We start from the raw sequence: 23,669 nt of genomic DNA on the forward strand, positions 1-23,669 counted from the left end.
ATAATGGAAGAGAACTACAGTCACCTATCATTTAACAAGTAGGATACATTTTGAAAGATGCAGCAGTGGGTGATTCTGTTGTGAAAACATGGTTGGATATACAAACTAAGGTGTCTACAACAGTCATTGCAAGACATAACTTATGATTCATCTACCATATCATGGTGAAAAGCATGACTAGACAGTGGAGGAAGAATAAAGAATAGTAAGTTCAACAGAGCAGTGCTCACGGAGAGTCAAAGGGGATTTTCTCATGGTCTAGTAAGAAGCAACTGTCACAAATGCACACTGAGCCCTCTGGAGGGCTTGGAAGGGGCAAAGTAGAAATGGAGACAGAAGTAACCAAGATTTTTGGAGAGTAAGACATGCTGACTGAAGACAGAATATGGTGCTGGTAGAATATGTTAGCACTGGAGCAGAATTTCCAATCAAGGCATTTAGCCAAAGAGTGCAGGAGAGGAGGTGAAAACATGGAGAGGACGTTGAAGACTGGAGATAAAAAAGAAATCTAATTCTGGAAAGAAGCAAAGGGATTCAATGACCCTGAATTCATGTCACTGAAATAGTAGAGGTGTGTGTGTGGGGGGGCGTATTCTAATGTTCCAGTGGACTCAATTTTCTCTTGAAAGAGAGTAGGTACTTCTGTTTGTGGAAACAAAACTGGTTTGGAGAACTTCTATTTCTATGGCTGTGTATAGGGTGACGACACTGTGCTTTGCCTGGCTCAAGTCTGTTTTATACTTTCTATCTGGCTTCAATAGTAACTGCACTCTGCTTTATGAGACATGTATTTGAAGCACATGGGTCATTCTACTTATGAATCTTCTCTTTTTGATCCTCTGATTTGCCATAGCTTTTCAGATGAAGACTTTGGCCATACTGACCCTGTCCCTAAGGCATGGCTTTTTCTGTCATGTGTATTTTTGCCCATGACTTGCCAAGGGAAACAGGATGGAACACTTCCTCGGGATCATTGTGTCAGTTCACTCCACTGTGATTCAGAGAGGAGAGGAAATGATTTAATGAATCTACTTGTTGGAACCTAAGAAAACCAGGGATAACTCCTAGCTCTGGCACTGTGTGTGTCTAAAAGCAGGCTTCCATGCTCATTTTTTTTTTTAAACAAACACTTTCTAGATGTCAAAGAAGTTGGTCAAATGATCACCGGCAGGCTAAAAATATCCAATAGCCTTTCCTCATTCTTGGTGTATGCCTAGAAAACAATAATGACAGACAAAATTGATTATATGCAAAGTATGACCCTAAATGTTTTTCTACAAATTAATTTCTTTCTGAATTCTCACAACAACTTCATGGGGTTCCAATTTCAAGTGTATTTCCAAGATGAGAAAAGTAAATCAAGGGGAATGCATACAACTTGCTTGGGGTTAACTCTACAGCAAGACTCTAAGCACCTATGCCCTTCCCGTTGTTCAATACCACCTCTCTCCTTGCAGAGCTTTTTTTTTTATCATTGAATTCTGTGGCCACATCTACTTCTTATGATAAAAGCTGGTTGCTTTGTGTCCTTTTATAGAATTACTTCTGTGACTCTCCAACACCAAAACTAGTGACCTTTCTAGAGTTCTGTGTGATTGCTACCTGATGACTTAGTACAAATTACGTTCCTATGGCTGGTATAGAGAAATGAGGTGGAGAGCATTAATGCCATGATTTCAGTATAGATTAAGTAGTCATTGCATCAAACTGCAGAGCTTCTGCAGGGCAAAGGACATAGCTTACAAAATAAACAGAAAGCCCACAGATTGGGAGAAGATCTTTACTGGCCATACAACAGACAATGGCTTCATATCTAAAATATATGCAGAACTAAAAAAAATAAATTCCTCCAAAACAAATCCTCAAAGAAACAACAGTCCCCTCAACAAGTGGGCTAAAGACCTAGAAAGAGACTTATCTGAAGAGGAAATGAGAATGGCCAAGAGACACATGAAGAAGTGCCATAAAAGAAATGCAAATCAAAACAATATTGAGATTCCACCTCACCCCAGTAAGAATGTCCATTATCAGGAAAACTAACAATAACAAATGCTGGAGAGGATGTGGCCAAAAGGGAACCCTCCTTCATTGTTGGTGAGAATTAAACTTGTTCAGCCACCCTGGAAAGCAGTATGGAAGTTCCTCAGAAGGTTAAACATAGAGCTCCCCTATGACCCAGCAGCCCCACTCTTGGGCATCTACCCAAAATATTACAAGCAAGATCACACTAAAGCCACCAGCACAACAATGTTCATCACAGCACAATTTGTCATAGCTAAAATATGGAACCAACCCAGATGCCCCTCAGTAGATGAGTGGATCAGGAAAATGAGGTACATATACACAATGGAATTTTATGCCTCTATCAGAAAGAATGACATTGGGCTGGGGATATAGCCTAGTGGCAAGAGTGCCTGCCTCAGATACACGAGGCCCTAGGTTCGATTCCCCAGCACCACATATACAGAAAACGGCCAGAAGCTGCGCTGTGGCTCAAGTGGCAGAGTGGTAGCCTTGAGCGGGAAGAAGCCAGGGACAGTGCTCAGGCCCTGAGTCCAAGGCCCAGGACTGGCCAAAAAAAAAAAAAGAAAGAATGACATTGCTCCATTTGTAAGGAAATAGAAGGACTTGGAAAAAATTATACTAAGTGAAGTGAGCCAGACCCAAAGAAACATGGACTCTATGCTTTCCCTCATAGGGAATATTTAGTACAGGTTTAGGCTAGTCATAGACGATCACAAGAGCCCAATAGCTATGCCCTTATGAACACATAAGATGATGCTAAGTGAAATGAAGTCCATGTTATGGAAACAAGTGTTATATCACTGTTGTAATCATTTTCAACATGCCATGTGAAACCGTAGCTTTTTTTGTTGTTCCTCTTGTATCCCTTTCCTGTGGTTGTGCTTGCCTGCGCTACCACTGTACCTTATCTGAGTAGCCTGGATATGGTATATTCTTGTGTTAGAACTAGGGAAGGGAAAAGGAATATCAAAATCGAGAGACAAAGGATAAAAAGACAAATGACTCAAAAAACAATACTTATAAAACCATTTGGTATAAAACAACTGAACAACTCATGGGGGGAGAGGGAAAAGGGGAGGTGGAAGGAGGAGAAAACGAGGGAGGAGGTAACAAATTGTACAAGAAATGTACCCACTGCCTTACGCATGAAACTGTAACCTCTCTGTACATCACTTTGACAATAAATAATTATTAAAAAAATAAATAAATTACAAGATTTGAGGCAGATGAATATTTATTTCTGAATGAATTTGTTTGGGCAGTACTAGGAATTGAACCTATGTAAGAGAGAAAGAAAAACATCTTGAAATGTCATTGGTGAAATGCTTTAAACCACTTAAATTATAAGCTCTAGGCTCACGGATCTAAAATCTGAAATGTTGTATCAAGTAAATGACTATAAAGCCAAGTTCAAATCTAGCTCTGTAATTTCTATCAATTATTTCATCTCTCTGAGCCTCAGCTTCTTCATTGGCTAACCATATCCTGTATGTCTACTGTAAGGCTCAAGCCCTTGAGGCATGGAAATGGTCCTTCATGCACATTTCACACCACGTGACATCACAAATCTAACATGTTGGTTCCTGCTGCTGTGACTGTCACTGTAAAACTACATGAGTACATTCTACCTGAGAGGAAGGGAATGAGCACCATCTCTTATTTGATATCCCTTGAGTGATGGGGTATTTGGCTTCCAAATATGATCCTGGCATTCACATCATAAAGTTCATGGCAGCCATGAATCTAGGTGGTCTTGTGACTTGCTTGAACCACAAAAATACTGTGAATATCATCGTGGCCCAGTCTTAAAAGTACTTGCAACTTCTACTTCTGCACTCTTGGGGTCCCTGAAAGATTGATGGAGATACCATAGAAAGGGACTGTGTGGAAGGTCTTGAAATTGTATGGAGAAAGCAGCCTCTTTAGGCCCCTATTTGATTCCAGATGATTCCCATTCTACCTGCTTCCAAATGTGTGTGAGATTCCCAATAAGACCAACAGAAGAACTTCCTTGCTGAGCCTGGTCAATCCCCAGGCCATGAGAGATAATACAATGGTTTTTATATTAAATCACTATGTTTGGGGAATTTTTAAACATCAGTTGATAACCCAACCAAGAATCCTATCCAAATAACCTGACCTTGAATATATAGTATTATTTAGTCTAATAATCTTAATTATTTAGCCTTATTTAACCTTATACAACTGGGATAATCAGAAAGATAATCATAAATGTGGCAAATTCTTCAAAGGCCAAGTAAGGTCTTTTATCTTAAGATGCAACGACTGCCTTCTCTCTTCGACTTGCTTGTAGTTTAACTACAAAAATACAGCTGGCTGGCCATCTGACTTTAAGTTCAATATGTGTTTATTGGGCAGCTACTCTCTACCACATGTGGTGCCCCTTGCTGAAAGATAAAAGAAAGAGGGCATTTTACAGTCTGGACTTACAAGTAGAGAGTTCTGGTTACAATTCACTTTGAAATCAACTGCATCTTTTTCCATCTAATTGATGTTTCTAGTCTCTAGCCTGAATCTATTACAGCTTAAAAAAATAACATAGGCCATTACAGCTGCCTTGCCTTGTAACCTGTATGCATTCCCATTGTGGGTTATGACGGCTATACAAGTAAGAATGTGTGACCTCTTTTAAATTTAGTTTTGGTTCTGGGGATTATACCCAGACAGATGCTCCACACAATCACCCAAAGGGAATGTGTGATCCAGCCACATGTGGAAAGCTACTCAATTTTGTTTGATGACTTATTAAAATCAGATGCTAAATAGCACTTTGTTTCATTGTGTTTGTTTTCCCTCGTTATGAGTATTGTTGATGGCTGAAAAATGTGTGAAAATGTTTTTCTTTGCTTTGCACATACTCTTGCTGGTGACTCAACTTCCCTTGCAATGCCAAAGCCCCATCAAGGCAAATGCTACAGCTTGGTAATTGAATTACTCTTAGCGTCGCCCTCAAGCTCACAGCCTCTTTTGGGTTTACTCTGTGTTTCTTCACATTTCTCCAAATCAAAGTTCTTGAAAAAAAATCCCACTCTCTCCACTTGCATTTACTTATAAACTCTAAGCCAATTAAATCCCAGATTCCTATCTGGCTTCCCCCCAAACTATTATCCTCAAAGACACTAAATACACTGGACACTTCTCCATCCATACTACTTTTTAAGTACCTGTCAGTGTTGACTCTTCTATTTGCTTTCTTCAACTTTCTCCACCTTTACTGTGGTACTATTATGGCTCCAACAGGGTTCGTTCCCAAGGCCCCAGTGAGTCTATCTGCCATTCTCTGTCTCTGCTCATAACTTCAAAAATGGGGGTCCTACTGGTGAAAGTGAACTATACAACTCTGGGTGGAGAATGGAGGGAGGGACTGGGAGAGAGTGGGGTAACAGAAGATCCTATGCGAAAGGAAACGTATTTGTACTCATTAGCTGACTCATGTAATTGCAAGCCTTCTGTATATCACCTTTATAATAACATTAAGTGAATTAATTAAAACAAATACATATTAAAAAGTGGGGGTCCTTGGGGATGCCACAATCCTTGTGATTCACACTTGTATTTTGTCACCCCATGGCTTCAGTGACCCTATATAGACCTAATTTTCTGTCCCCAATGGGCTGTCTAGAAAACTTAGACATGATGTCTTGAATACATACAGAAGCCAGCATGCCCTCAAACGGATTGTCATCTTCAATGATCTTCCCCTGTTCAGTGACACTGACACAGTAAGTAGTACCTCTACCCACCTATCTTCTCAGGGAGAAACCCAAATATGGTTCTATACGTATTCTTTCTTCATCCTCATACACACTGTAATCAAGTCTTGCTCATTCTGTCTCCTAAATATCTCTTGCTCTATTCAGGGACTTCAGCTCTGAATGCCACTGCTCCTTAAGTCTCAACTGTCTTCTTTTCTCCTCAACATTATAATCAACCACCTGCTCACTGGTGTCCTTGATACCAGAATCAATAGGAACACTTAAAATTACATTTGGTCTGACAGTAATGAGCTGTCTTCTTAATTCTATCACAAGTAAATCTTCTCTTATTACAGACAAGTACATAGATGCTGTTATAAACTTGAAAATGAAATTTGGTGCTATTCCAAGCTATTCCCATAGTACAAACAATGATTTTCTGAAAATGCAATCCTCTAAGAATTTTTAACCCTTTAGGGTGGTATCCAGATGCCTTAACACACCTCCATGTACACACATAAAATTTCACAGCAGAACCTTGCCCACCTAAATCTAACTCTAATCCTAGCCCTCATATCGCTCCTTTCTGTTTCTTCCCACAAGGGGGCTCTTTTTGGGCTATAGACTACAACTTCTCTCTCTTCCATGCTTTGTGGCATCTATTTTGTCCTTGGTTAGGCATACGTTTTTCTAGGCAACTTTCCTGGCAACTTGTACTTCTGCCATGAGATCTCAGGGCCCATGTGCATCTCCTGTCTCAAACTACAGGCTTTACCATGACTGCTGGTGTCATGAACACCAGGATTGACAATGGCCACCAGTGCATAAGGGAACCATGGGGGAGTCTTCCTCAGAGCTCCCAGGAGCACCTGCTGATGCCTTGACTTTACACTCTGGCCTCCACATTGTGAGAAAATAAATTGTTCAAAGCTATCAAGTTAATGATAATTTGTGGTAGTGTTCTTGGGATAATACCCCAGGTGATGTCTGATCATACAGACTAGTTTACACACACACACACACACATACACACACACACACACAGTTAGGCTGGCCTTATAAAGAATCTCCTTCCTTCTGAAGGTGTTTTCTATCAGTAAACATCCATAGAGCCTCACCCCACTGCAAAGCCATAAATACTTTTTCAGAGTTCAGAGTTGAGAATGCTCGATCTTTCCTACTATAAGACCCATTGCAGAGACCTGGTCCTGAACATATCTCCCTTACAACAAGTGGCACAAAATGAGTTTTTAATTTAACAACACCAACACCACCAACACCTCCCCACACACACACCATGTGTACTCACCAACACATCACACAGAATATATATATATATATATATATATATATATATATATATATATATGCATACTGGCTAAAACTGGACAACCAATTAGCATTCCAACAATCAAGAAATCCTCTTTTAGGTTTTCTGTTCTCTGACTCATAGCCATACAGAGGGGATTTTGTACTTTATTACTTGAAACTGTGTATAGTCTATCATGTTGAATATATTTATGTTGCCAAATTGTTCCTTTAGGCTAAGGAAAGTTTCTCCTTTGTAAAAGTAACACAATATTCTGGAATTCAATTAAGAAGAGAGGTTGACACAGGGTAAGACACTAAATGAATTAACAAAAAACCCACTAGACTAGCATCAGGTGTGTGATGTCATCATCTATACTGCATGATATAAAGACATCTATAGGCACTCTCTACCTTCTCTAATTCAGGAGCAGTGACTTAAGTCACCACCACTAACACAGAGAACATTACTATCAGCTGCCAAATTAAGCAAATTGGCTGTGGAGACCACAACACTAACTAAGAATAGTTAGTAAGAAAGATAAAAAGCCAGCAACTTGACCTGTCACATGTCCTTTCTCCCTGAAGAGCTACAAAGGAGAACTTTTCAGATTTCTTAATGACTCATGAGTAATTTGACACCATTGTATCTGCATCTCCCAGAGGGACAAATCTACTGAAGTCTTTAAGAAGTCACAACAATTGATCACAGAAGAAGTCTCATGGCTTTCCCTTATGGCTTTGCCAAGATGTTCAACAAAGCCTTCAATTTACAAGGAGGCATTGTGTTTACCACCCTGTCAATCAGGGATTCATGTGGACACATGACAATTATTTGAAGATGTATTATTACAAAACATTTTGCATAGAAAAGTCAGAAAGGGTTATGTGAAATCTACTATTGTTATAGCACCATCATTATCACCATCATCATCATTATTGATGATAATAGTGGGATTTAAACTGAGGGCCTCAGACTCACTAGGCTTGTGTGCTTACTTGGTGCTCTACCACTTGATCCATGCCTCTAGACCAGCTTTTTGCCAGTTATTCTGGAGATGGCATCTAACAGACTTTTTGCTTGGGCTGAACCTCAATCCTCTGAATATTGAAAGCTAAGATTACAGGTGTGAACTAACAGTGCCTTGCTTTGATCAGTTTTTTTTTTCCAGTGCTTACATTATATTCTCGTTTTCTTTCCTGTTTGTGTGGCTTACAACTGACCTTACAGATAGATTATATTACTTTGAGATTTCTCCTCAATGAAACATAATATGGACATGTAATACTTGCACATTATTTTGGGTGTAATTGGTGATAATTTGCAGTGATAATTTGATACATGCATAGAACTGTATAATCATCAAATCCGGGTAATTAACATTTCCTTCTTAAACAGTAATCATTTCTTTATGCTGGGAAACTTCAAATTCCTCTCTTTTAGTTCTTTATAAAATAGATAATAGACTGCTGCAAGCTGTAGTCCCCTACAGTGCTGCACAACACTAGCATTTATTTCTTCTATGTAACTATTTTGGTATCTATGTATCCAACAGTCTAGTGCCCTTTTCTGACTCCCTCAGTGGGAGATGTCCACTTGGCGATTTGCTCACCTTTATACCACTCTGTGGTTTTTAGGAATGCACGAATGACCTACATTACACCTTAGGCAATCCATGTAGTGACAGAGGAAGGAGGACAAAGACAGGGTGAAGGGACTTCAAAGAAGCAACCATTTAGTGGGTCTTTCCTCTCCTAGGAATTAACAAATGACAGCAATTGGATGATGAGGCTTCCATCTTAAAAAACAGCCTAGAGGGGCTGGGAATCTGGCTTAGTGGCAGAGTACTTGCCTAGCATGCATGAAGCCCTGGGTTCCATTCCTCAGCACCACATACACAGAAAAAGCCTCTGTGGCTCAAGAGGTAGAGTGCTAGCCTTGAGCAAAAAGAAGCCAGAGACAGTGCTCACACCCCAAGTCCACGCCCCTGGAATGGCAAAAAAGAAACAACAACAACAACAACAACAACAACAACAAACCAGCCTAGAAACATGGACTGGGATGCAGGGGTCTGTCATGAGCATATTTCAAGACTTTTCCAAATTTTATATGTTTGTTATTCTCTTCCTTTTTCTAGAATGATTGGCATGCAGATTCTCAGCACTGTAGAGGTTCAGGGAATAAAAGGTGGATCGTCTTCTATTTCAGTGTTAAGTCTGTGGGTGAGATAAAGGGGGAAAGCAGAGGAAGCAATAATTCTTAGGAAAGGAAGCAGGTTGAGCTTTTGAGGACATAAAGGAAGAGGAAATGAAACTTGAAGAGGGCCTGGGGGGTGACTGAATACAGAAACAGAAACAGTGCCAGCGACTAATTTATGCCACCTTCAACTTCATATGTTGAAACCCTAAGCACAGAGAGAAGGTATTTGGAGATGGGAGGCAATTAGGGTTAAGAGGATGGGGCCTCCATAGTGCCCTTATCAGAAAAGACCCTAGGCAACAGCCTCTAACACACACGAAGGAAGAGACTATTGATTTCATAGCAAGATTGCATCTACTGGCCTACCAACAGAAGTCTCAGAAAGAAGCCTACTTTGTCCACATATTCTTCAGCCTCTACTACTGTAAGAAATAAGGTTTCTTAATTTAAGCCACAATTTCTGGTATTTTGTTACATTAGTCCAAGAAGAGTAAGAGAAAACCAAAAACAATCTGTTCAGCTTCCCTATCATCTCATCTCAAACCAATAGTATGAAATAACCCTGTCTTTTCCTATAAATTTCCCTCCCTGAACCCTTATCTAAAATTACCCATCTATCTCATCACAGATAGTCTCCACAACTATGAACTCATATAAAATATTCATTCTTACTCCTACTTCTGCAAATGAAAGAACTGAGGCAGAGAGTTAAGTCAACTGATTAAGCTCCTATAACTAGTAAGTATCATAGCTGGGATTTGAACCTTGGCAGCCTGGTTCCAGGACTGACAAATCTCAGCTGTCTTGACACTCCTCATAGTTCCTGGCTGGTCACTGAGCTGTGAACAGCATCATTATCTTTATTGTTCCAGAAATGACTAATTTCTATTCTTTGTTTTCCTGTCTTGTCCAAGAATCATTTATTCAAGATTTTTCCTCCATGAAATAACCTATTCTTATCTGCCAACCACCATACATAACTCATTTTCTGCTGTGTGTTGACTTTTATTGGAGCAGTGAAAATAAAATGAATAATAAGAAATGGATTGTCAATGCCAGAGTGAAAGCATCCAATTATAGAAAAGGTAGAGTTCCAAGTTCAGATTATTTATAGATCAAATAAGAGGGGTATTTTTTTAATTAAAAATACTACAGCCCCTCAAAAAAAAAAAACTCCTCTCCTGAGATACAAGAGAATATAAAGAACATAAAAGCCATTTCCAAGCATATTTATTAGAGCTAGGAGCAATTCTAAATCTTGAATTTTTGGAAAATTGAGTTTGGCCAACTTGTGGTAATTTAATTCTACAAGTGAAGATATGGAGTTGAATTCAACAAACACCCAATGAGAAATAAGGATGCAGTCTACTTACCTGCTGATGTGTGTTTGAACTTTTCGCTTTTCTTCTTCCTCCATTTCCAAGGCTTGAAAATCCTCCCCAGGTTGGCAAACTTACTTCTCCTCCGGATGGGTGGGGTGTGAGTGCCCGGGACCAGGGAGTCCGAACGCATTGCAGCCAGCCTCTCCACTTCCTCAGCTTGTTTTTTTCCAAGAAAGAGATGGAAATAAAGAGAGAGGGGGGGGGGGAAGTGTTAAAATGGGAGCTTCACAGATGGCTAGCGTTTTCCATGGTTACAGATAACAGAAACCACGTGACTTGAGCTCCATTTGCCTTTTGGAATGGAAGTCATACTGATATGTTCCAAAGGCTGGGGACAGTTAAACAAACCCTAAAGAGTCTGAACATCCCAACTACATTTGTTTGCTTATTTGTTTCTTAAAGAGACAAGGTCTCACAATGTCACACAAGCTGGCCCTGAACTCAAGTGATTCTATCTCAGCCTCCCCAGTAACCTGGATTACAGATGTGCATCACCATGCCTACCTACTCCAACCAAATTTGCTCAACCTTCATTTAGATGGCATGAAAAGAACGAAGAAGACTACACTCTCTTGACATATCTCAAACTCCCCACAAGGCAGGCAAGTGCCAACTGAAGATTCAAATAAAAAGTCAAGGGGACTAGTGGTCCAATGATTTTTCCAAGCTCTAACTTGGAGGTTCCAACTTCTTGGAATCATTATGGCACCATCTAGTGAAGGAAACGGAGAAGGAAACATTCCATCCACCATCTATTCTCCAATGTCTCCACACCCAATTCCTACTGCTCAGGTTTACCAAGGTGTTTGGAAGCACTGCCATCTGCAGAAGGTGGGACTCTAGAGTTCCTGACAGACTTTGCAATTGTTTGCACTTTACTAGATTTTACAATTGCTTTAGTTTTGTTGGATTTTTTTAAACTCCTTGAGTTTTACTTGAAAAAGGATTCTTAGAAAACTGGGGAGGGGTGGCAGTTATTTTTAGGGAACATCTAGACTACTTTTGATAATTGAACATCTTGAGACTGCTGTGGTTTAGATCTGGAATGTTCTCCAATGGGTTAAAAGCATGGTCTCCAGCTTGGTGCACCGTTGGGAGTAGTGGAACCTTAAAGAAGTGGGGCCTATGTACCCAATGCCTTGTGTATGAAACTGTAACCACTCTGTACATCACTTTAACAATAAATAAATAATAATAATTTAAAAAGTGGAGCCTAATGGGAGGTCTTAAGTCATTGGGAGGGTGTCACTGATTGAAATTGTGAGACCCTGATTTCTTCCTCTTTCTTTCTCCCTTCTGCTTCCCCATTGAGTGGTGAGGTGTTTGCGCTGCCATATACTTAATATCTATCACAATGTAAAGCCTCACCATAAACCCCTAACAATGGGTGTAATTGGTCCTGGGAAAAAACTTTCAAGATGAACCTTCCATTTTTCAAAGTTTATTTAGTTCAAGGTGTTTTATTATAGTAATGGAAAGCAGGTGAACACAAGGACATTAAGATTTTTAATCCTTTTTAAGGAAAGATGATGGTCCTTCGTATAAGGTTACAATCTCTCTGACCTCTTTTTACTAAGTATAACTAAAGAAACTGCTTTCCAAGTCATGACTATTTACATAGTCCCATGAACTAAATATACCTCAACTTGAGCGTCTAAGACAAGAATGATCAGAGTAAATAACTTGCTCGATCAAATGGAGGGACTGACACAACTCACACAACGCTGCATCTAACTCCCCAAGCCACTGGGTTTGTCTGGCATGAACCACTGTCCCTCCACTGAAAGACACATGGACTTGTACACCACATACAGTCTTATGGGCTGAGAGCTTTTCTGTTGTAGTCTGAACGTGACTTAAAACTTAGGAGGACTCTTCATCTACAAATATAGACAGGACTGTGACTAGCAGGATGCTGTGGCAGTTATTCTGGCCACAGATGATGGGAAGCTGGCAAGGCTCTTGGAAGCAGGATTAAAGGGAGGTTGAAAGACTTGGAAGGTGTATAGCAAGCAAAGTCAGTTCATGGATTCCTAACGGACTAAGTGACCTGAAGGACAGGAGGCAGAGCATTCCCATTTCCCAGGTCCAGCTTAGCAGAATGGCACTCTTCATTCACCAAGTCAAAAGATAGCAACAAGGCACAAGCTGGAGAGTGAGCTCAACAGTTAGCGGCATATACCATATTGCAATGAAGATGGCACTTCAATCCTGGACTACAGATGCTGCTCCACCTAGAGATGGAGGGGCAGAAGCCTCTTTGGTGTTTTTACCGGTACGGTAAGCAGCTTTGCCCTACCAAGAGCTCCCTCTGTGACATGCTGCCCTCCATGGGTGGCCTGAAAGTGACACATCTGCCAGATTATGGACTGGAACTTTCAAAACTGTGAGCCCCAATTACCGCTTTCTCCTTTGCAGTTGATTGTTTTAGATACTTGTTACTGTAATGGAATGCTGACAGCCACATAAGATAGTGACAGCTGTGGGGAAACTGGAGCGAGGTAGGAGAAGAGAGGACTATCAATGTAAGACATAACCCATTTTGCCTTTCAACCTCCTTCCTGACCTCCCCCTCCAATGCCATTTCTTCCTTTAGTTTACAATGTCATTGTGGCTGGCCAAGATTTCATAGGCCTCTAGGCCTATGTCCCCAAACCCAGTCTCCTGCCTTCCATTCTCTCTTTTACAGTGTTACTAGACTATCTTTCCTGAAGTCCGCTCAACCTAAAATTTAACAAACTTCCCACAGTAGTAGAATCTTCAAATTCCCTGTCTTGACCTGTAATGGGCTTATACATTTCTTCTAGTACTTCCCAAACACATTCTGAGGTGAAGTGAAGTCTTCTTGTCACCATAGCTCACTGGGGTCTCTGCATCCTAGGAGCCTTCAGGCATTGAGACTATGCACCACAATTTCCACATGTTAGGCATCTGCACTTACTTGGAAGACTTTCCATTTTCCTTTGGTCTCCAAAACAGCTTAGGATATAAAAGATGAATATTTAAAAATAATGAATCCAAAAGCTCTTGAGTCCAGCCAATCTAAAGTATCTGCTAAAGATTAAGAAGGGATTAAGAGACAGACTCTTTGGGGGGGGGGGGAAATGAAGATAAGATAGAAGATATTCAGGATTGATACTGAGATTGTGTCTCCTGGCATGGTACTCAGTGATGACTTAGGAAATCAATGAGTTGATCATTTGAAATAAAGAAGTGAATCTCACACATTCATCTATGTCTCAAGAGGTACAAAATAAGTATGCCTATCCATCTCAAGAAAAATAAAAGCAGGCCTGTGGTCCCAGCTACTCAAGAGGCCGAGGAAAGAGGCTGTATCACACCTTATCTTTTAAGAAAAAAATGGATAAAAATTTTTCTGAAGTTGTTGCATTAAAATCATAACAAATTAGGAGAGCTTTGTTAAAAACAGAGTGGCAAGGAGCAGAGAAAGCATGATAAAAGCATAATTATATCTTGAGTTAAATGAATCTTAATAAGTGTATTATTAAATTCAAGACGTTTAGCCCTTAAGTGCAGTAGATTACCGAGCAGACTATATTACATTAGGCTTAATTGATTTATACTTTAATCACCCATATTGCATTTTTTCCCCAATTCATGCGATGGGAGAGACTGGCTCTCACTCTGACTGCTCTGCCACCAGATAATAGAAGGCTGAAGAGTGAGGCAGGAGGCCAGCTTGCAAATACAAGTTGAAAAGAAAGAAAAAGCCAAATGAAGCAGGACTCAGAATCCAATCATGTGAGAAAGAATTGTATTCTGAGATGAAAGCTCAGTAGAAGGGAAGGGACAGAAGCTAGAGGCATTTGGGGGACATTTTTATTTGACAAAGATCACATGGAGGCTGCTTTGTGCAAGCCTTCTGTTCTCAATCCCAAGGTGGCTTCCTTAGAGCTTGCAAGAGGAGATGCTGTCTGGGCAAAACGCTCACTCAGACATGATTCAGCTTGACTGTCCACTGCCAGCAAGGACAGTGCTGAATCAAGGAGTAGGAATCTAGGCAGCTGAGCACATTCATCCCTAAGAGGCAGAGAAAGGCCTGGGTGAGGTGTCTCCCAGGGACTTTTTAGCTCTGACATCTAAGAGAATGTTCTTTAAGAGACTAGACAGTGTGAGCTGGGTTTTGTTTTATCTGCAGGAGGAAAATAGATGGGGGCTATTTTTTGTTTTTCCTCTTTAGAAGTACCAGAAAGATAAGCATTGACTTGTAAATAATTTGAATCACCATGGTCAAGTATTTATTCTTGCTGGTATTCCCAACCCAACCCTCATAGCTTCTGGAGTGGGAGGGTCTGAGGGCCTACAGTGCAAGGGCACTTCAACTGGCACCCTTATCAGTTTATTTCTCAAAGTGATTTGGCTTTCCAAAGCCTTCTCTAAGGAAAGAAGCAACCAGCAACTCTTGGCCTAGGCAGTATAAATCTGGTAGTTTCCACTGGGCCACTAGAAAAGAAGGAAGCCATGTGCCTATGCTGCCAGATGTCTAGCTGGAGCCAGAAATGGGGATACAAGAAACATGCCATTTGGGATTCCGATGTAGCTAGTGAATCCAAAACTGCAGCAGGTTTTCAGTTTCCTCCTCACAAGAAGGGACATTCTAAGCAGGATAAGGTTTCCTTAGGCATTGCTGCAGATGACAGCAATAATAATGTTACTGTTATCACTTGAGTCTTAACTAATCTGTCAAAGATGGAAGATAGGCATGTTCCTAGGTCTGTGGTGTTATTGGGAGGTAGTGGACCCTTTAAGAGGCAGGGGCCTAGTGGTAGAATGTAAGGTCATTGTGTGTGTGTCCTTGAGGGGGGATTTTGAGATTCTGGCTCTCCACTTCTTACTTCTATGCTTCCTGGCTGCCATGAGGCGAACATGTTCCCATCCCATCTTGTCACCTCTATGTGATGTGCTGTGACTTTGCCACAGACCAAAAGCATCAAGGCCCAGAGATTATGGACAAAAACTTCTGAAACCATCAGCCAAAATAGACCCCACCTCCTCCTTTCAAGCTGACTTATCTCCAATGTCTGTCCCAGCAATGGAAAGTTGACTAATACAATGACAGTGATGATGGCAATGAAACTGACAACAGTAACAATATGAACAACAACCACCATTTTTCAGACAAGATGTCTGTACCAGACACTGACACTTCCAGTACATTACCTTATGTAACCTTCAGGTTGCTCTATGAGATAGTATCATGTATTGTCCCCATTTTATGCTTGGGGAAATTGAGGAGGAGCTTAATGAATAGAAAGGAGTGATGTCTCAGAAGAAAAGGAACACATGCTTTTTAATTAAGATGTGTCTGTTTTCAAGAACATCTCCTCACTGTGTGACCATCTGGCTATTGAAATCTCTGTATTATTGACCAAGAAATCAGAGAGCTTCAGGGATGAGGGAGGAAGGAAGCTTCTTTTTTGTGAAAAGATTACACAATAGACGCCACCATAAATGGTCTGCTGTACAAACTAAGAAGAGGGGCAATTGGATACTAAAACATATAAATATGCATTCACGTGTACACAGCTATGCTTGGGGATCCCAGCCCTGGTCAACAGGACATTAGAAATCAAAACATTTTCCCAAATACCTAGGCCATGGGCTAGTGAGGGAACTCAGTGGGCACTAGTTAAGGGCTAGAACAGACTCAAATCTACTTTATTTAGCAAATACAATACATTGTGTAGAGTAAAAGAAAATGTTAGTTTTAAAACCAGGAAGAGGTGGGTTCAGATCTAATCCCCTGATTGCTGCTGGTAGGTATGAGTTCTTTTTGGCTGTTAGATAATAGGTAGCATGTGCTTCCTGATTTTCTCTAGCCCTCACACTCATATCATTTTCCCTCCAGGGAAGGAAGTTCAAGAAGAACTGCCCTGGACCTAGACACTAGAATTGAGCATGTGACCTTGTGCCAGCCAATCAGAAAATTTCATTTTCCCTCTTTTCTCCTGCCCCATCCTCCAGTGATTCAGTCAGGGATGAGCAACTGAGCTTAGCCAGTCAGAAAGACTCAATTATGGATTTTCTTGAGATTATTGATAGATAGGCTGCTTCAACTAAGTTGCAGATTAAGGCTCTAAATCTAACCAAAGTAGGGGTCATAAATTTATAAGCCTTTCTTTCACTGTTTGTTAATATTAAGAGGAATACCAAGGCCATTACGATGACAATTCATAGGCTGAAAGAAGATACAATCTGAATAAGTCAACTAGTTTATATTTCCTAAATGCTGCACTGGAAAGATGAGGGTATTTCTATTCTATGACTATAGGACATTGTGGATGGACCACACAGGTAGGAGGGAAAAGCCCTATTTAAATTTACAATCATGGAAGTACTGTGCTATATTTATTGATGTAGTAGATATTATTGGCAAGATTCTTTATAAGATATTCAACAGAAAATGCCTGTTTCATCTCTCAGGCATCTAATCTCCAAGCACCGGCACATATAAGAACTACAAAAGCTAATAAAACATTCCATTAGTTATTTCATCTACAAAATATATTTGTACTGGGAAAAGGAATTTGTTTATTTAAATTGCAAAGGAACTTGTAAAATTTTGTGTTAATCCAAACAAAAATCTTTAAATACTGTGGACTCTTTGTTCCTTCCCAAACCTCAGACCCCAGGGTCTAGTGTTCCTCTAGTTAAATAAATAGTGCCATTCAGATACAATCAATCCTTAAAAAAAAAAAAAAAGAAGAAAGAAAGAAAGAAAAAAACCAAAACCCACATCCTGGTTTCTCCTACAGGGGCGAATAAGACAGATGTAAACACTGTAGGCTGTGTTAATGCTACAGTACAATAAGCACAACTGTCACACCACAAAAGCAGCCATATAAATTGGCATGACTATGTTATAATAAAGTTTTACTTACAAAAGCAGACAGATATCAGGCCCTTAGAGCCCCCACTTTCCAGTCTATAGTTCCACAGCATGGAGCTGCTGGTAACTTTTCTGCCACGTTGAGGGGAGAGGCTGCCTAAGAATTCAGCCGAGGCAGAAGAAAAGACAGCCAAAGATGACTCAGGTGAGATAGAAGACTCACTGTATCATTTGGAGTTGTGGATCCAACTATGCCATTAAAACCTTGGGCATTTTCTTTATATGAACAAATAAATTCTCTCTCTTTTTTCCTTTGAGTTAGATTGTGTGAGTTGCAACCAAATGGGTTTTGGCAAAGTCATTGTTGGTTTCCATCAGTTTCCTCCTTGCAAAATGCATGTAATATTCTCTTATAAAAACAAGCAGACATTATAATTTGGATTTTAAGTGTCTCCCTAAAGGTATTTTTGCAAGGTGTAGTCCCTAGCTGATGATCACATCAGGAGGTGGTAGAACCTGTAAGAGGTGGGATCTAGAGGGAGAAAGTTAGGTCAGCAGGATGCCACAGGCCTTCTCACTTCTCCACCACTCCTACTTGCTGTCACTGCAGGTGAGCAGCTCTAGTCTACCTGTATTCTTCAACATGATGCTCTGTCTCACTATAAGCCCAGAGTGATGGAGCCAAGAAATTACCAGTAACTGAAACCTCTGGAGCTGAGAGCCAAGTTTTAATCCTTCTTTATGTTCATTTTCTCCAGCATTCTGTCAGACTGATGTAAAGTGAACACAACAGCTATATACTAAAAATCACCTGTTTTTTTTTTTTTTTGGGGGGGGGGTTGGTGTAGAGAGCATAGGCTCAGTAGGAGTTAGCTAAACCAGGCAGATCACCTGGTGATAATCAGTCCTCTTCTCAAGATAAAGTTCCTTAAGACTTTGGTTGCTTGCTGTCTCTTAGGGAATGACACGCGCTTAAGTTCAGGATGGTCAGAATTGCACGAGACTTTACTCACCAATGAATCACAATCTTAGCCATATCTTAAGAATATCAGCTGAAGCACCTGTTATATTTCTCACCCCCTTACCTCTCTGTCAGATCTGTCAAATGAAGAATATAAATCATTATAAACAGCCCAGCCCTATACCCTTCAGATCATTAGGCATTCTTTTTAAAATGCCTAATGTTCAGGTGGTACTTTGTTCTAAGATCTTTTCCATCGATCTCATTAGTTCTTCTCGTATATGTGTACATTTCCTCTTTATTTCTCTACAGTCAGGATGAACGTATTATTAAAGAACCTGATAACAATTCAGCCTTTGTAAATCTCTGAGAAGGTCTGCTAATAAAGTGTTTTCAGATTTTATCTTTGTTTTCTAAACTTAATTGTAAATATAGTTGGTTGGTTGGTTGTTTTTCTGTGGGAAATCATTAAGGTCTCAGAATCAAGTTCTTTGGATCACAAGATACCGGATACCAACTTATACACTTTGTTAGTTTCATCTCACAGTTGCAGTAAAGGAGTCATAGAGCATTAAGAGACTTGTGCAGAATGCACCAATGTATAAGGAGTTAGGTGGCCCAGGATTACTGAGGCTAGAGATGATTTAACTAGTTCACCATCACATACATATCATGTCTTATGGGTGGCTAAAGAGAGCACCAAGACCATGCTGGGCAGGCTATTTGACTTAACCCTTTGAAACACTCTTTTTCCATTAATCATGTCAAGGTTAGTATGGTTCTATGCATTTCATCTCCCTTGGGCTCATCCTAATATTTCATGATACTAGCTGCTTGGCTCCCTGCAGTGAATAGATTGCTGGACAATTACAGGGTACCTTGCATTCCTTTGCAGACCCAGTTTTGGAATCAACTTCCTTTTCAGCTCAGAGTTCTTGTTTTCTTTCTCTAACTTCATTATAGTTTCTTTGTGTAGCTCCTAAACTAGTTTTCAATTCTACCTGTCATGTGTGTAGTGACTATGCAAAATCTAAACATTACTTCTGGGAAGAATATTTTTGCTAAGGGTGTTGATCTTTGCTAAAATATCCTTGTTTTCTTTCTTTCCTCTTCCGTGTGTGTATTTTAGTTACTATAAATAGCTCTCATTTGGGTCTGCTCTGTTGCTCAGAAAATAAGAAAATCTACTTGTGTACTTATTGAGGTGTTTTTTTTTTTTTTAAACAAGGTATTCTCTATTTCCTTTGAAACTCAGTTTTCCTGGTCATTTTTTTCAGAAGCAAATGTCCTATTTATTTTTCAACTTTTTAGAGTCTTTAAATTATTCCTCTGCCAGAAAGATGTTTCATTTTTAAGACTATCAACAGGAAGAAATTGGTTGACTTGGCTCCCTAGATGTTCTGAATTCACCTTCAACTTAGCTCTCATTTTAAATGATTAGTTTTTAATTTCAATTATTATTATTTAACACAAAATCTCATATTGCTGTGGCTAGCCGCAAAGTCACTATCTAGCCCAGGCTGGGTTTTGAAGTCATACACTATGTGAACACACACTAGTGTGTGTTAGTGGATTTATTGCCTGGACTCATATTTAGGCTGTCTATTGCTTATGTCTATTGCTTTGTCATTTTCACCCAGGGTTTCTCTTGAATCTCCTCTGACTGTCTGTACTGGGTAAAGTTCAGTGCTGCTAACGAATGTTCAACAGGACTCACTACAGACCATCACTTAAACTCACTGATTTACATAGTCCCCAGTGGGGCTCCACCCTAAATTGTTCAAGCACAACTGTTTGCTTGAATTTATACTTACATTCTGCCAACCATTATTTTCTGCTTTTACTGGCAATATGGTATTTAAATTTCTACCACAGCATTTCCATTTTCTCAAGGTAACATCAATGTGATTTACCAAATTAGTACAACTGGAGCTAGGCCTTCTTATCCTTTCAATAATAATTATAGTAATTATAATTTATTGTTGTTCTTATTACAACTACTATTATTTGTAGTCCTGGGGACAGTACCTTGGGCCTCATACATGATAGTCAAGAATCTTGCAACTGGCTGGGGATATAGCCTAGTGGCAAGAGTGCCTGCCTCGGATACACGAGGCCCTAGGTTCGATTCCCCAGCACCACATATACAGAAAGCGGCCAGAAGCGGCGCTGTGGCTTAAGTGGCAGAGTGCTAGCCTTGAGCAGGAAGAAGCCAGGGACAGTGCTTAGGCCCTGCGTCCAAGGCCCAGGACTGGCCAAAAAAAAAAAAAAAAAAAAAAAAAAAAAGAATCTTGCAACTGAACTATACCACAGCCCTCCTTTCCAATATCTCTAAACATTAAAATAAGGCCTCTAGTTAAAAACAAACAACAACAAAAAGGGGTATCATAGGAAAGACTGAAATCATGGCTCCTGCCCTACCTGGCCTTTTCGGCATTACTGTGGAGTATAGCTGGCCCTCTGTATCCACAAGGGCCCTCTCTGTGGATCCAACCTACTTTGGATTGTAAGTACTCAAAACAAGTTGTGGAGGGTCAGGTATTGTGGCCCACACCTATGATCAGAACTACTCAGGAGGCAGAGACAGGAAGATCATGCTCTGAGGCCAAATAGGGGAGGAAAATAATGAGCTCCTATCTAAAAAAGAAGAAGTAAAAAAAAGGACTGAAAATGCAGCTCAAATGACAAAGAACCTGCCTAAAAATGCACAGTTCTGAGTTGAGACCCTAGTACTGCTGATGGCTTTCTTGGCATTCTTTCATAAGCAATGTAGTGTAACAATATGTCATATTTGCACTGCATTGTGTTTAAGTGTCCTTGTCATCTACAGATAATGTATGCTATATAGGTGAGTGTGCCTAAGACATAGGCAAATACGTCATTTTTCATAGGGGACTTGAGCACTGAAGAATTTTAGTATCCGCTGGTCTCATGGCACTAGCCTCCCATGGATACCAAGGGACAGCTGTAACACGGCCCATGGGGCTATGAATGCATTGACCTGGAAGCATTTATTGTATAATTCAAATCATGGGACCAAGGTTTTGAGGAGAGGAAGTTCCTAATCTAAAAAAATAAATCTACAACACACACACACACACACACACACACACACACACACACATTGACCACACCAAAAGCAATCCTATTTCATCTTTAGAGGACTTTGAAACTGATTGACACTTAACAAAACACACACATAATGAAAGGGGACAGAATGTCAACCCTGTGTGATAGAATAATCTTAAAGGTCATTATTTCAATCACCATCTACTTCGGAAGCCAACTTCCAAATTTAAAAATATCAAAGTGTAACCTCACTGCACATCACCTTTACAATACAACAAAAATAAATAAAAAAGAATAAAAAAAGATATTTCTTGCATACCCTGGATTTATTTTAACAGGAAAAGAAAGTTCCTTTTGCACATGCTCAGGCATGCTCAGTACTTTCATAGCTAGGGTACCCAGAAGCCCTGCCGCCTTCCCACCCAGCTCCCATAGAAGCCCTATAGCTACTTTCTCAGTGACAAAGCCCCTCCCTTCATCTGCTTGAAGGACCTGGGTGGGGCAGCATCATTGTTATGCTACCCTAAGAAGAGCAGGGTGGGTTAATGACAGGAATGGCTGCCTCCACACAAAATTCTTCTATTTTATCTACCAGAAAACATTCGGTAGAGGTGGAGAGCTCAGCGGAGAGCAGGCAGTTCTCCTACAAAGCTAATAAAATACTCATCCTGGAGATTATGAAATTGTTTCTGAAAGCCAAGGAAAGCATTGCCACTGAAAGGTTCTCACAGACCCTCACATTTGCTGCTGTTGACATATAGTGAAATGTATCATTTTTCCTTCCTTCCTTCCTTCCTTCCTTCCTTCCTTCCTTCCTTCCTTCCTTCCTTCCTTCCTCCTCCTCCTCTTTCTTCTGTGTCAGCTTGAACTCAGGGTATAGATGGTTACTATCCCTGAGCTTTTGCGCTCTACCATTTGAGCCACAGCTCCACTTCTACCTTTTTGCTGGTTAACTGGAGAGGAGTCTCATGCACTTTCCTGCCAGGGCTGGATTCAAACCATGATCCTCAGATCTTAATCTCCTGAGTAGCTAGGATTACAGGTATGAGCCACCAACATCCGGCTTGTATTCTTTCTTCTTCTTTTTCTTTTTTGCCAGTCCTAGGCCTTGAACTCAGGGCCTGAGCACTGTCCCTGGCTTCTTTTTTGCTGAAGGCTAGCTCTCTGCCACTTGAGCCACAGCACACCACTTCTGGACATTTTCTATATATGTGGTGCTGAGGAATCAAATCCAGGGCTTCATGTATACCAGGCAAGCACTCTTGCCACTAGGCCATATTCCCAGCCCCTGTACTCTTTTTTATTGGAAACATAACCAAATACCCTTGGGGTGCAAGAGGGGCCAATGAACACATAGCTGAATATATTTTCTCTGTATCAGTCACTTTCCTCAATACCCTATTTCTGTACTCTCCAACAAACCAACAAGTGTGGGGAGTGGAGTATGTTAAATCCGTTTTTACAAAAGAGCAAATTCACAGTGGCAGAGATGTCTAGCTTCTTGCCAAATACATTTGTCTCTTCCTCTTTAGTGATCACATTTGATTTTTGTCCTGCTGAAAACCAGTTCCCAGGTTCCTCTGACTGTAGTGAGGCCATATTGCCAAGCTTTGACCAACAAGCTGTAAGATGAAGTTTGTGACACCTGAGAGGCCTATGTCAAGGGAAGAGATATGCTGGCCTGCTTTTCTTTTCATCCAACTTTCTAGGGCAGAGGTGTGATGGTTGTAATGTGGCAGCTACTATAAGGACAGGGGTTGTTTCATAGTATTGGTAGGGGCTTTGGCCTTTAAAAATGTTGTAGAGCACATTTGGCAGCCTTGAACTGGTTGCTTCTATACTTCTATAAGAGAGAAATAAAACCCTGTCTTGCTTCCATTATTTTTTTTTAATTCAGCAGAACCAAATTCGAATACAAAGTAGTGACTCACCTGAGTTTATACAAATGTACAGCAGAATGCTGAGTGCTAACATACATGTTTACATTTAAATCTCTCTCTCTGGCAGAATTTCAGAACCTTTTCATAGAAAGCTATTTCTGTTTGTATAGGAACCAGATCCTTTCATGGTTATTATTATAATACTTGAATTATTAATTTAAAAGAAGCTAAAAACCAGGTGCCAATGGCTCATGTTTGTAATCCTAGCTAATAAGGAG

The 23,669-nt window shown here is 40.3% G+C and overlaps 1 protein-coding gene across 11 annotated transcripts in view; it reads right to left on the bottom strand.

Annotated features, from left to right (window-relative positions):
• Phactr1 (phosphatase and actin regulator 1) overlaps positions 1-23,669 on the bottom strand; it is a 432,942-nt gene that overhangs the window by 158,588 nt on the left and 250,685 nt on the right. For all 11 annotated transcript variants that reach the window (XM_048348462.1, XM_048348465.1, XM_048348459.1 and 8 more), the window contains one exon: positions 10,623-10,787. In XM_048348462.1, the coding sequence (XP_048204419.1) occupies positions 10,623-10,787 (165 nt within the window). The remainder of the gene's footprint in view (positions 1-10,622; positions 10,788-23,669) is intronic.

Source organism: Perognathus longimembris, chromosome 6 (assembly GCF_023159225.1).
Source record: "Perognathus longimembris pacificus isolate PPM17 chromosome 6, ASM2315922v1, whole genome shotgun sequence".
NCBI lineage: Eukaryota > Metazoa > Chordata > Mammalia > Rodentia > Heteromyidae > Perognathus > Perognathus longimembris.